Here is a 15,463-nt window from a genome sequence, read left to right on the forward strand (position 1 = left end):
ACGCAGCACCCATAAGAAACTTAAGAACAAGGTTCAAATCCCAACCGGGCACCAGAAAAGGTGACGGAGGGAACACATTAGTGAGTCCTTTCAGAAACTGTGAAATTAAAAGGGATTTTAAAGTAGGAACACTCTTCAGACGAGCGCTTAAAGATGGACAGCGCCGCCAGGTAACCTTTAATGGTACCCACTTGCAAGCGCCTGTGGGCCAAAGAAAGTAAAAAGGACAGAACCATGGGGATGTCACATGCAAAAGGATCCACATTCTGAACTCTGCACCAGTCGCAGAACTTACGGCAACGGTACAGAGACTTTGTTGCTGTCCGTCGGGCCGAGAGCAACACCTCCATCACGTTTTCAGGGAGGTCCCAATCCTTATACCTCAAACTTTCAGAAGCCAAGCGTGAAGGTTGAGGGATCTGACCTCTGGATAGAGAACCTGACCCCCCTCCCGTGAGAGCAGATCGTCTCGGTATGGAAGACGACGTGGAGGACAGATGGACAAGTCGAGAAGGTCTGGGTACCACGTCCTCCGAGCCCACGCCGGAGCAATGAGGATCTTCCGGGAACCGAACTTCCCTAACCTCCGCAGCACTTGCGGGATGACGGGGACTGGAGGAAACGCGTACAGCAGTGGGAATTACCACTCCACCATGAACGCATCTCCTAAGGCTCCTTTTGGAGGAAATTCCCGCGAGCAGAACCTCTCGCACTTCCATTTGACACTGGAGGCGAAGAGATCCACTTGAGGGGTCCCCCAAAGGGCGAAGATCTCCAGGAGAATCTCCTGAGCCAACTCCCACTCGTGAGAGATCGTGCTCTGCCTGCTCAGAGCGTCCGCCGTCACGTTTTTGTCTCCGGCCAGATGAACTGCCGAGATCGAAACTTCCTGCTGGATGGCCCAGAACACGAGCTGCATCACCTCCCTGCACAGAGGAAGTAACCCTGCCCCCCCTTTTTGTTGAGGTAGTGCATGGCCACTGTGTTGTCCGTCAGGATCAGGACATTCTTTCCTCGCACAGTCGGTAGAAAAGCCTTCAGGGCTAGCCTGACGGCCCTCAGCTCCAACAGATTGATATGGAGTCTGGACTCCGACGGAGACCAACGACCGCTGACTGTCAGATCGTTGGCATGAGATCCCCATCCCGTGAGGGATGCATCCGTCACGATATTCACCTCCGGCCAGGGAAGCCAAAAAACGGAGCCCCCTTCATCAAGTTGCCTTCGACGGCCCAACACAGAAGGTCCTGGGGGACCGAGGGCGGCACCTGAACAGGGTCCGACATCCTGCCAGAGGACTGCGACCATTGCATCTTGAGTGCACACTGCAAAGATCTCATCCGCAGGCGAGCCTCTGACACCAGAAGAATGCAGGATGCCATGAGGCCGAGCAACCTCAAGAACTCGAAAGCTGGGAGCGTCTGGGCATGCTGAAACTTGTGTACCATCTGCTGAATGTGAAGAGCCCTCACCTGGGGAGGGAAACACTGCCCCAGGGAAGTGTCGAGCACTGCTCCGATGTACTGGAGCCGCTGTGTTGGCGTCAAATAGGACTTCTTTAAATTGAGGGAGAAGCCCAACCTGTGAAGGGAGTGGCAGGTGACTGACAGATGATCCAGGACTTGCTCGGGAGAGTGCGCCCTGATCAACCAATCATCCAGGTAGGGGTAGACGTGAATCTCCCCTTGCCTGAGATGCGCTGCCACCACCACCATGAGCTTGGTGAAAACCCTCGGGGCGGAGGTCAATCCAAACGGCAGGACCCGAAACTGAAAGTGCGAGTCGCCAACCGCGAACCTCAGGTACTTCTTGTGCTTGGGATGGATCGGCACATGGAAGTAAGCATCCTTGAGGTCGAGAGACACCAACCAGTCCTGAAGCTGAAGGGCCTGGAGTACTTGAGAGAGAGTAACCATCTTGAACTTGTCCTTACTGAGGAGTTTGTTCAAACCGCGCAAGTCCATGATGGGTCTCAATCCCCCGTCTTTCTTCGAAATCAAAAAATAAGGGGAATACCATCCCTTGTTCCTCTCCGCTACAGGCACCAGTTCTATGGCGCCTTTCTCCAGCAGGGCTTGAATTTCCTGCGCATGGAGCGGATCCGGACTCTTCAAAGATGGGTTCCCTGGTGGATTGTCGTGAGGCCTCTGCCGAAAGGGAAGACAATAGCCGTGGGTTATGATCTCCAGAACCCACACATCTGAAGTAATGGCACGCCACTCTACAAGATGCTGCGCCAGCCTTCCCCCAACCGGCGAACCATGGGACACGGCCTCATGACTGAGTGGTAGCGGCTGCGGCGTTACCTGAGGGCAAAGAGGCAACTGCCCGAGAGGCCTTGGCACCACGGGTACCCTGTCGTCCACCTCTGGTACCTCTGCGTTGGCCTCTTTGACTGCTAGCTCCTCTCGCTTTACTGAAGGACGAGTAATAGCGAAAGGAACCACCCCTCCATTGCTGTCCCCTAGGACGAAAAGGCGGAGGTTGGCGAACGACTTCGCTGCAGCTTTGGAGGTCTGCAACCTCTCAAGGCTCTCGTCAGCCTTGCTGCCAAAAAGGTGTTCACCGTCAAAGGGCATGTTGAGGAGCCGTGACTGCCCATCAGAAGCAAACCCCGACTTCCGCAACCACGCAAACCTGCGTATCACAGTGCTCGCCGCCATGGACCTGCTGACGCATTCAGCCATGTCCAAACCCGACTGAACGGACTCACATGGCATCCTTACCATCCTGGACCATAGCAAGGAAACCATCCCGTTCGTCCCCTTCGGGAATATGTTCAGCCGCTAACGCAACACAGTTCAACAGAGTGTGTGTGAAACGAGACAAGGCACATATGGAGTTGGCCGCCTGAAGCGCCATACCACCCGAAGAAAACACTCTTCGCCCAGCCATCAAAACGTTTGTCGTCCCTATCAGGAGGGATGGTAGGGTACGACGCCTGCTTTGCCGGGGCCATGGCCGCCTGCACCACCAAACTCTCCGGAGTGGGGTGCCTGGTCAAGTAGCAGGGGTCGCTACTGGCTGGACGGTATTTTCGCGACAAGGACCTGCCCACCGCCGGGAGACTCTCCGGAGCAGTCCAAGCTGCCGCCACCCTTCTCTGTAGAGCCATATGAAACGGCAGTACCGGGTCAGTTGGGGGACCAACATCAAGGATGTCCGTGAGATCATCCTGCACAAACTCTCTTGCGGGAGCGACCATCCCAAGTACTCGGAGACCCTAGCCATAAGGCGCCGGTACGAGGAATCGGCATGAGAGCCAGGCTCAGGCCTACAAAACTCCACCTCCGGAGAGGTGTCCAGTCCACTGGCATCATGCAGTGACTGCCTCAAATCGTCAAATTGGCTATGGCCAGAGACCATCTCATCTGGAACCTGACTAGGAACCAGGCCATCAGAATCCTCATCCACCTCCGAAATATATTCCACCCGAGAGTGCTTGCTCTTAACCAGAGCCTTTCTAGGGGGTTACCCTGTGCCACGGGGTACCTCCGACACCCCGGCCTCGAAAGGCGTTGAGGGCGTCAAGTGAATCGGCGCCGGCGTCGAGAGAACAGGCATCGGCGCAGAGAGGATCAGAGTCGACGTCGAGTAAATCGACGTCAGATGCAGCGCCGCCAGCATCGACGGCGTCGACACAGTCCTCGAAGCCGGAGCTCCGAGCGTGTCCTTCGACGACCTGAGCGTCGACGACTTCCTCGGAGCCTCGAGAAAGCCCGTTGACGCCCTCGACGCCTCAGGCGTCGATGTCTTCCTCAAAGACATCACAGGTGCACACGGTCTCGAACGCGTCGAGGACCGGGACCTGGAACGGGTACGTCGAGAACACGTCCCCTTGTCTGAACGGGACCTCTCCAGTGACTCGTGCCGACCACTCTTGCGAGCGGTGTCTCTCGACCTCTCACGGCCGACCCCACTCGGGGGCACGGACGGTTTAGTACCCTGCGACTCGAGAATCGCCAGCATTTTCTTCCCGAAGGAAACCCATTCCTCCGGCGTCGCACGGCTGGTGGGGTAAGCGACGTGCCGGGCAGAGTCCTCAGAAGAGGACCTGGAAGACGACCGCCGTCGGCGCTTCCGAGAATGCCTCAAAGAGGCCGAGGAGTGGCGAGACCGACTCCTAGAAGGAGACCCACGAGACTTCCGACGACGACGTGGAGTCACCTCTCGAATCATCCGTCGAAAGCCCCGCAGACTTCGACTTCCGGGGCTTGGACACCCGACCTACCGAAATTAACAAGGGGGTCCTGAGAGTCCCTCTGCCAGACATTAGTCCTGGTTGCGAGAGACTTACCCAGAGTCTTTAGCTCACTATCTTTCACAGAGAAGAAATATCCTAAACATATCAGTTTTTGTCCTGGCCTGGGGCAGTCCAGCACCGAAATGCTAGGCAATTCTCCTCTGAACAAGAGTACCAACAGCATCCCCAGACGCGTGTTTCGGTCTGGTTGGACCTCATCAGTAGGGAGGAGCTGTGCCTCTCTAAGAATAGTAAGCAAGGGGTCCACGTCTGGATTCCCCTAGTAACTTAGGGTGAGACCCAAAATTACTTGCATATGAAATTAAGAAGGGGGTCCTGGGAGTCCCTCTGCCAGACATTAGTCCTGGTTGCGAGAGACTTACCCAGAGTCTTTAGCTCACTATCTTTCACAGAGAAGAAATATCCCAAACATATCAGTCTTTGGGGATGCTGTTGGTACTCTTGTTCAGAGGAGAATTGCCTAGCACAGATCCACCCTACTGATGAGGTCCAACCAGACCGAAACACGTGTCTGGGGTTTCTGTTGGTACTCTTGTTCAGAGGAGAATTGCCTAGCATTTCGATGCTGGACTGCCCCTGGGCAGGACAAAGACTGATATGTTTGGGATATTTCTTCGCTGTGAAAGATAGTGAGCTAAAGACTCTGGGTAAGTCTCTCGTAACCAGGACTAATGTCTGGCAGAGGGACTCCCAGGACCCCCCCTTGTTAATATGCACCCGACCTACCGACAACTTCTTCTTACGTTCCCGTAAGGCTTTGGATGTGAGCAACTGGCAGTCGATACAGTCATCCGTGTTGTGGGCCTCCCCGAGGCACCAGAGGCAGGCGTCGTGCGAGTCCGTCACCGACATCTTGGACCCACACTCCCCGCACTTCTTGAAGCCCGGATGCGGGGTCGAAGACGAAGTAGAAGACATCTTCTTACGAAGGATTTTCTCACAAAAACGAACAGGCTCGAAGAACCGAGAAGAACAGAACTCCAAAGAGTCGAGGCGTAACCGAGATTCACGAAGCAACACATCGTGCGTCCTAATTATCAAATAGGATGACGTTGGACGAGGTCCTCGACGACGGCGCATCGACGTCATCAACGCAGGAAAAAGTTTCCAAAGCAGCACAGCTGTGGTGATTACCTGTCATAGATATGGAATACGTCGGAGGACCCCAATCCCCTCGAAATATAAATATTAAAAATTCCCAAAACTCCCAATGATTCTTCGAAACTGGTTTGGAAATCTAACTTTGCTTATAATCAACTGCCATTATTGTACTCACGATACTCAATAAGAGCATTTTACTTTGTGGCTAAGCGCAAAGTGAAATTCGTACCCATACACTATTTGCTTTGTGGTTTGGGGAGTGCCAAAGAAGCGCAGTTGGCCGAATTTCTCTTTAATCTGTGTCTCAGCGCAATTGAATACGGGTTACCCCACCCCATTTTAATACTTACACAAAAATCCTCAACAAAGAATGTGCTCATCTTCAACCTACCACAGTGCTTGTCGATTCCAGGTCATGGCTAAACATGCCTAGAATATATTGCAAGGGGATTTGTGGAAGCAGTGGTTGGACTAATCTGTGATGTCACATCTCGGTCATTGTATGGGATACAGCATTAAAATGCTCCACTCTTACTGCACACCAAAGGGAACAGGGTATAGGTAAGACCTATATAAGGAAGGGATAGATGAATAGGATTCCTTTCATGGTTTTGTATCTACAACCACTGTTTTTCCATCCAATACTTGCTGTAATATGGTTTGTGAAAGAAAAAGAAAAAAAAAACACGGCTCTTTTGTTAACGTCATTACAGTGACGAGTTCCCCTAAAAGAATAAGGAAGGCAAGCATTTAATCTGCCGCTAACTCTGCATTGTAAGTGGTGCAGCCTCAAATCCATCAACCAGGGAAACAGAATGGGCCAAAACTAGCAGTCATTTTTTATGACCATTTTCTTTTTGGGGAGGAGTTGGGGGTGGGGGTGGCTTTTGGCAAAAAAAAGACATAATATTGCAATTCTGAACCAGATGTATTCAAGGGGTCACATTCCCGTGTGAACCCCATTGAAAAGAGGAGCAGTACAATTAATCACGCATGACTCCTCATGACTATGATTTAGAACTTCAGATCTTCCTTGATCCCTTCCCCTGAAATTAGTTTAAGCCTCTAAAGTGTCTTTTTTGGTAAGTCTAGACTTCATGACAATAAATAAATGTACTGAGCCCAAAGAGAAAAATTGGAGGTGCCTCCAGTGAGCTTGAAGACTATAAAATAACTTGATAGTGAAGACACGAATGCACACTGAACATATACAGTGCTGATGAGTAAATAGCTACCAACAGATATTCTTAAAAAGTGGACGGCTCTATTAATCAGCCACCACCGCAAATTTCCCTCTAAGAATAAAGAAAATATATTCATCAATCTCAAAGAATTTAAAAAGGAAATACATTTTAGCCAAGATTTTCTTCAATCAACACAAAATCTGACAAAAATCAAGTTACTTATAGAGGCTTACTAACAAGGTTTAACTGTACAGCTTTCACACAAACAAGAGAGTGGCTATACCATTCACTTACACACCCATTCCATCTATAAGACATCCTCTGGTTGAAGTCATAGAACTTAATCATAGGATTTTTGTTGACATTTGGAAAACGTTCCTCACCTAAAGCACAACTACATAAAGAGCATACTTAGTCATGAATTATAATTGGTCATTCCCTTACTAAGTTGTTGTGTGTTACTCTGCCTCTTTTTACCCTTTCGGATCCCCTCTTGAGAATACAGCTTTGATGGTCATGCCACGTTTAGCCTTTGGTAGAATCAGGCATGTACCTATAGCCGGTAGCCTAGATGAGGGTAGATCTTCCTAAGCTTTGCACATACCTTCTTAACAGGGATGAGTCAAGTATTTAGGCATCTACAGCAAGCGTATAGATGAGAAACGGGAGACTGTCAGCAACAATTGATTGTCAACACACATTTCATTGAAACCAGGTACCTTAAACTGTTTGAAATACTCTGGCAGCACAGGAGAAAATTTGCTAATGATGTACATTTTGGCTTCCTCATTCTGCTCCAATGCTTTATGGATGCTCCTCCAGAGAATTACCACAATCTCCAGTAGGCTTGCCAAGGTTGCACTGTCATGGGTTGATAACACCTCATCCAGCACCTAAAATACAAACCGAGTGAGTAAACTGGAAGGTTGGAGTCTGCAAGCCAATTTACTTGATGGACATTACAATTAAATGAATCTTAACATGGTCTACCATAATGACAATTACTAAAATGGATGCAGACAATTTAAAAAAAGAAAACCAGAAACAATGAACTATACACATGCTGCTTATTAATTCCCAGTGTTTGTGAGTCTACAATAAAAATACATACACTAGCATTTTCTTTCTCGCTTTCTTCCTCTTGACCTTCTGCCCCTCTTGCTTCTTTTTTTGCTCTATGAATGCAGGCATTCAAACAACGTCGGATTGACAGTATCAATTTAGCTAAAAAAGGGAGCAAAACGAAAAAAAGGAGTCATAAAATGTTCTTAAAACAATTATAGATGCTATGTTCAAACAGTGCAAGTACATCAAAGGTATATATACACATATATATATTAAACAGCCTGCGGTAGCAGCCATGTAGTTATGGTTAAGTTGGTAAACTCATAGGAAGAGCACTTTTTCGGTTGCTTATAACTTCACTCCCCCTGGACGAATCCTCACCAAACTTAGAGAAAAAAGTATATAGGTGGGGGCAGTTTCGTTGAGGGGTGGGGGAGTCTTCGCAAAGTTATAGGGGGGGGGGTCCCAAACCTCTTTTTTTGGCACAGACTGAATGGGGAAAAACTTTGCGAACGGCTGGTCGGATTTTCAACAAATTTGTGGCAGGAGCGGGGGTTTGGATCAGAAAGCGTTCTTTTGTGCCTTTGGTGGGAATCCGACCAGTACTTTTGTTGGAAATGACTGAAATGTACGTCTTTAAAAATTAGTGATATCTGTGCGGACCCATTTCCCTGTTCGCTCCACGGACCTAAGTGTCATTGGCCTGTGGTACAGCGGAGAACATTGGACGCGGCCGGTGGTTGGCTGGAGGGAAGCAGGCTGTGCGTCAATGTTTTTTGTCGAAACACCGCCATGGTGTCTCGGAGGTGCGCCAACGGAAGGGTCTGCAAGATGTACCGTTCGCCATGTGTTGGCCGCAGCAAGGGAGGGAAAGAGTGGGGAGTGACAAGTGGCTAATGTGACATATGTAAGTAGGTGGAAGATGACGGAGGAGTGGCTGCAGTATTGGCGCGTATAGAGCAATTTCCTGGGTACCTAGACAGCCAACACCTTTGTGTGGTGATTTCAGGCAGCTGTCGTAGTGGCATGATAGCTTCTGCCGAGAGTGGTTTGTGGCAATCTCTTTCCGTGGTGAGTGGTGGCAGGTGATTTTAGGAAGGGGAGTGATTTGCACATGGCATAGGGTGGGTGGGAGCGCAGGTGCCTGTACTATGCGGATGGATTGCAGTAGTTGGGGACATGCTGTCATGCATAGGTGCATGTAGTTGCGGTGGGTCTGTTGAAAGATTAGACTATTGGGTGCATGGCCGAAGGCCGTAGCCCAGGCTCTGAAGAGCCTAGGGCTTCAGCTCACCCACCGCAACTATGCATGGGTAACTCTGTATCCAGTAGAGGGGGGTGCTTGCATAGTGTGGTGTGTGCAGATTAGTTGCAGTAGGGCTACTGTAATGAACACTATGTGGTTAGGTTGGCAGTGATACCATACTTTGTGAATGGAAGTGGGTACGTTTGAAGTATGTTAATGAACGTGCACAGGGGTGCGACCTCTTTCCGTGGTGAGTGGTGGTGGATGAATTTCAGAAGGGGAGCGAATTTGTTATGGCACAGGGTGGATGGGAGAACGGGTGCCTGTGCTATGCGGATAGAAGCAGTGGTTTGGGAAATGGTTTCATTCATGCGTGCATGCAGTTGGGTGGGTTTGGTGAAGGATTCCACTATTGGGTGCATGGCCGAAAGCCATGCTCTCAAGAGCCTAGGGCTTCAGCTCACACAGTGGCAATGCATGTGTGACTCTGTATCCGGTAGAGGGGGGTGCTTGCATAATGTGGTGTGTGCAGATTGGTTGGAGTAGGAGCAATGTTGCGAACAGTATGTGGGTAGGTTCACAGTGACACATTACATAGTGAATGGAAGTGGGTACGTACGCACTATGTGAATGAAAGTGCACAGAGGTGCAGGAGACAGTGTTGTGTTTCTACATTGTGGTAAGTGTAGCAATTTTTCCTGTATAGCGGTGTGCAGGTTGGGGAGGAGTGCAGGTGGCAGTGCTGTGAATGTGGATTGTCGTAGTTGGTGACATGGGGAAATGGATGGTGCCATTGTGTAGCAGTGAAAGTGTTGAAGGCCTAGACTGTTAGGTGCTTGGCCGAAGGCCGTAGGCCATGCACTCAAGAGGCTATGACATTAGCACAAAGACGGTAGTAATGAATTTTGGATTTTACAGCAGTTAAAGGGTGGTGCCCTGATGCAATAGAGCAGGAGAAGTGAGGTGCCATGCATGCATTTTTGGTTTTGCAGGTGAGGACACTGTTACAACATGGTAAGGTTTTTGATGTTTACTTGGCGATGGTGGTGTGAAAAGGCATGCAGTGTGGGCACATCTCGTTTTGATCCTCTTAAAGCGGATCCGGCCTACTGACTCTGAATTCATGGTGTTACTTTGCCTTCCTCTCTTGTTGTGGTCGTGAAAAAGTGTTGGGATCTGTTTCAATTTATTCTCTGCTTTTCTCTCCCTTTTTAAAACGAATTATTAGAGTGCCATCTGCGTTAAGTGCTCACCGCTGTCTAAAAATAAGTGGGGCTTTACTTAAGACTTGTCTAATATTCTTTTAAGGGAGTGTATATCTTTTAGTGACCGTGTTTTTGAATTGCTTACTATTAGTGCCTGTGTGTTTTTCTAGATGTGGTTTTAAATAAATAATTATCTCTCTTTTACACCAAGCCCTGGTCAGTGTTTACTTATTCTATTGTGTTCTCATGACCTATTGTGAATACTCTGTACACTGCCTTACTCTTCTTGAGGGAAGTCTGATTGCTCAGCCACAGCTACCAAGTGAATCTGTGTGGTACAGACTGCTACCAAGTGGGTTTACTGCCAAACACCTGTAGTCCTAAATCTTTTGCAGTGGTCCCAGAGGGAACTGCACAGGTTTCTGCCTAACAGCAGAAAACTATGAAAGATTATTGGAAGAACTGTAATGAGATAAGTAGGTAATGGGGAATACATTGCTATAAACACCATTGTATTACACACTTCTTCACTGTACATGAAGGAACGTATGTGCAAACGTAGCCATTGTCTGTACCATGCTTCATGGAAGTGTGACGTAATTGAAGTACTCTCGGACCCCGACACTCTAAGAGTTACGTTTATTGTCTTAGGTTCATACCAAGTTAACACAAGACACGATGAGACGACAAGTAAAGACACCGGCTCCCCACACCTCTGAAGCCACCTCCGCTCACTCAGCTCCAACTGTCACCACTCGCGTATCGCGCTCCAGCCCCATGACATCACAGTCGCCTGCACTCCAATCAGACACGCGCCCAAGACCCTGCACGCGATTATGACACATCCTCCTCCCTTAAACCTCAACACAACAAATGAGTGGACACTGACCAGCAATATTTCACACACCATGCCAATATAGAACACTACAGCCCTATCACTAAGTGGCCAACTGGGCGATAGACCTGAAGCACAAAAGAAGAATACACAACCCTCACTGACCAACCCAGACCACCACAACTGGACATAATACAGTATCACAATAACTAAACTGCAATACCATCCCAACACCCAGCACCTACATAACACAGTATCATTAACCAAACTGCAAACCATTCACAACAACTAAGGCTAACCAAGCACATCCTTCCAACCCCACTGATGACCCCATTGAGAATCCCAACAAGAAAATATGAACATCGATAAGACCCACCGAATTGATAAAAGGGCCTAGATATCACCTCAATATCACCTAACCCGACCCAGACTACATGGACCCTCGAGGACAAAACCATAAACAAAGCACAACCACCGGTCCTAAGCTCTACCTCAAGACCCTAGGTCTGCCACGGACGTTCCGCAAACCCACACAGGGCACCAAACTAACAACCTAACCCTTCCAAGCACCTTGCTCCTTCCGCCACAGTCTGCACCCCAGGACCTTAAGCCTGCGACGCCCAAGCACAAACCAGCTCGCCTCAAGCACACCCAGCACTTCCTACCACGCAACCCAGGAAAAATCAGCTACCTGTCAAATGCAACTTCCCATGTCACGCACCACCACCTCTGCATAACATGTCACAAAAAAAAATAGCATGAACTCTTTCCACATCCTCATACCTAACAAAAATGCACTATACCACTAACTTAATAATGATAAACATCCCTTCACCACAGGAGGCGTTAATAAACCAATAGTAACCACACTGTTTCCAGCAACCCACTAGATGATAACCACACCAACGCCACTGAGGCAAATACTGAAAAGAAAAAAACAAATTCAACTAACCCCTAGTACCTGAAAACGGCAAATCAACCACCACCGTAACTCCACTAAATACCGGGTCACAAGTGCGCCACCCACAGTTGCTAAACCAAAAAAAATATAAAACGCCTTTAATGGAAACAAAGCAACAAATTGCTAACCAGCCACCACATCCCTAAAGCAAAAAAAAAAAAAAACATTCCTACACTGGCAACAATAAGCCACTGTACTAAAATGAGAACAACTTTAAGTTGCTACCACATACGCCACCATGACCTGGCGCTCCCCCTGCACCAACCAACCACAAAATGCAGCCAATCCTGAACCGCTGAGCATCCACACATTACTCAACATGCTGCTCAACATTCACTTGCACACAGCATAGAAGCATGCAAAAAAATGGATTGTCCACAATCCCCACTGCAATCCATATGGTCGTAAAGCCTCTAATTACCCAAGAATGACCCTTTTAACCCAAAAGGACACTGAATTGTGCAAAATAAAATAAATAAACATTGTCAAAGTCCCACAATCCCCAAGGAACCCCGTCACAACTTCCGCTGAATGTATCGTCATCAAACCCAGCTTCATAGTGAAGCCCCACAAAAATGAAAACTGCTCCCCAATTACCAGGAAGTTGGAAGTTCAAGTCCAGTCCTTAACCAACCCACAGAACCTGAAAAATGAAAATGCAATAATAATACAAACAGTATTATGCTCATGAACCCTGGACCTTACATAAGCGGCTACAACATAAACATACAATTCAACACGACAACAGCCGCCCACAGCTAACACCCCAAACCCGGGGACCAATGAACCAACCTAACCCCTAAACAGACGGGCCACAAACTCACATAAACAGGCATACCAACAATACACATACCCAACACAACCCCAGGCCTGAACAACACCTACCTCCCAAAGTCACTTCACAAATAGAGTCCTCCAGGATCCTTGAACCGCCCCAGCTCATGGTCATAACCTCTCCAGATGCTGGAATCTCCATCGTGGGTCGAAACACCCTGAGTAAAAACTTCCACGACCAGCACGCCAACATAGTCTAGGACATGGCAAACGTCAGCAATGTTATCGGATATAACACTTGCAGCCTTATCTTGAAACTGCTGCATTGATGAATGGTCAACACACCACCTCCTGTGCACCGATTTATGCTCCTCCATTTGCTGGGCCGTCACCTGCACGCCCATCACTTCGGGATAAGCCTGGGCCGTGACCGTTTTCCGCACTCCCGTCACATCCCATGGATCGGTCAATCCTTCACTGCTAAGATTAGTAAAAGTCATTTTGTGATAAGCCAGTCCTTGTTCTACCTTCCAACTGTTCACTTACGGAACAGGTCAGGCCTTCACTGCACCGTTTACTTTCAATTCCTTCCGACGGCTCCCGTTCTCTGTCACCTCCTCCTTGTTAGCCGCAGCCTGTGGAACTTTGGCCGCAGTTCGTAAGGCCGACACCAACCGCCGCCTTGACCCGACAGCGGCACGGTATCTCAGCAGCGCCTACTCCAATTCGAGCTACACAGCTGCCAGCTAGAACTCCCAAGTTCCGCTCTGCCAGCTGGACAGCGACCCCAACTCGGCCCAGTCTCCGTCACCTTCTCCCCTGAGGCTGACCATGTAGAATGTCGACCGCCGTTGCATGAGGTAACCGCCAACCGCCTTGGCTGACAGCGGTGCGATATGGTAGAAGCACCCAATTCCCAGCTGCCTCTAAACGACCTGGGGTGTGGGGAATGTTAACGGGGACGGTGTCCTGTCCCAACTGCACCCTCCCCACACAGCAGCGATTCAGATCTTTTGCATTCGTGTCTCCTCTTGAATCCTCATCGCCAGTGACGTAATTGAAGTACTCTCGGACCCGGTACTATAAGAGTTACGTTTATTGTCTTAGGTTCAGTTAACATACCAAGTTAACACAAGACACGATGGGACGACAAGTAAAGACACCGGCTCCCCACACTCCTGAAGTAACTTCCGCTCACTCGACTCCAACTGTCACCACTCGCGTATCGCGCTCCAGCCCCATGACATCACAATCGCCTGCACTCCAATAAGACACGCGCCCAACACCCCACACACGATTATGACAAAGCGTAACCTTCAAAATCTTTGCATGTTAGATAGTGAAATCATGAATGCATTCGTTTTAGAGTGTTGTGTGCTGTGAAACATGTATGAAGTAGCTACCATTGCCTTAACTACATAATTGCACTACTGCACAGAAACTATAAAGACACCACAATGCATACAAACATGATCATATACAAAGGAATTAAAGTAAGCTAAAAAGGAGCCGTATTACCAGAAATTGTTCATAACTTAACTGATTATCTTCATGCACAGAAACCAGTGCTGTGTTTTACGCGTTGCTCTTCCCCTACATTTGTATGTATCTTATGTATGTATCTTATGATGTGAGTGAACCATAAGAAAAGTAGTGCAAGGAAATATGAGAAGGGTGCAGTACACAAATGTAGAACCTTTTGTTCGTGACCGTTAGCGAAGAAAAGCACCTGGCCTACTTATGGTAGTGAACAAAACAGAGGGAGCCACACATGTGATGTCATCAGTGATGTCATGAATGAGATTTGTGATGTCGTGCGTGTTAGTCCTTGCAGTGCACACTGGTGGCACGAGTTATGGTTGCTTAGTTTACCATAACTGTCGAATTTTGGGGGGGGGTTCGGTTTTACCTGTAACCAGAATGTCCCTGTAACAACATGTTTCCATTGAATTATCCACTGAAGCATTGTGATGGATATGGCACAAGTACATGTAAAATGCAGCTTTATGGGGAAGGGAGAACCATCATGTAAAGGAGTAACCGAATAACTTTAAAAAAAAAAAAAAAACGTTTAGGCAACGGTTTCCTTTTTACCCTAACCTGGTTGACTAAGATGCAGTGCGTTTCCCATTCATTGTAAGAGGAGTCACTGTTGGCTTTTCCGGTCAACTAAACTTTCTCAAATATACTTTTCAAAGTAGCCACAAATCTGCATTGAACCAGGATGGGCAGGTCTGCTGCTTTCCAAAATTCTTTCCTGATAGCCCCATGGTGTGACGAGTGGCCAGACAGACAGAACATGTGTGTTGGCGATAGATATTTCTGATGAAACCTGTTTTGCAAACTCTTGCAAGACACTGAAGGAATCACTCTACTATGGTAGAGGGTTTACAATCTGAGGCTCCTCTCAGTTATTGGGCACATGCTGTATAGCCAAGTTTGTCACAGCCCGACGTGCGACTTAGTGACTGCATGCCTTTGTCAAGTAAGCCTTTGTGGATTGGTTTGTGGTGGGACTTTGCTGGTGCGTAACCATGTGTTGGAGTGGGTTTCCTTCAAACATGAGGTGAGCAGCTTCTAAAGAATAGAAGCTATTATTAGAACATGTTAATAAGTTAACTATCCATCATCTTAGCTCCAACCCCTCACTGCGGACTAAAATACTAGCTGGTACCAATACGTGAAATCGATCTAGTGTTTGCTTCCAGTCAAAAAATGACTGCTTGCTGGTCAGTGACGTTTTAGAAGCCATCCTGTGTGTTCCTGCAAAAGCTTTTTTTAAAATATTTTTTATTGTGTTACGGTTTACAAGAAACCTTTCACATTTC

At 48.2% G+C, this 15,463-nt stretch overlaps 1 protein-coding gene across 1 annotated transcript in view; it reads right to left on the minus strand.

Moving 5' to 3' along the window:
* The window catches only part of NCAPG2 (non-SMC condensin II complex subunit G2), a 1,155,695-nt gene that overhangs the window by 365,816 nt on the left and 774,416 nt on the right, over nucleotides 1-15,463 (minus strand). The window contains exons 15-16 of the mRNA XM_069647980.1: nucleotides 7,661-7,773; nucleotides 7,269-7,442 (exon numbers count right to left, since the gene is read on the minus strand). Of these exons, the coding sequence (XP_069504081.1) occupies nucleotides 7,269-7,442; nucleotides 7,661-7,773 (287 nt within the window). The remainder of the gene's footprint in view (nucleotides 1-7,268; nucleotides 7,443-7,660; nucleotides 7,774-15,463) is intronic.

Source organism: Ambystoma mexicanum, chromosome 2q (assembly GCF_040938575.1).
Source record: "Ambystoma mexicanum isolate Mex_15411 chromosome 2q, UKY_AmexF1_1, whole genome shotgun sequence".
Taxonomy (NCBI): domain Eukaryota; kingdom Metazoa; phylum Chordata; class Amphibia; order Caudata; family Ambystomatidae; genus Ambystoma; species Ambystoma mexicanum.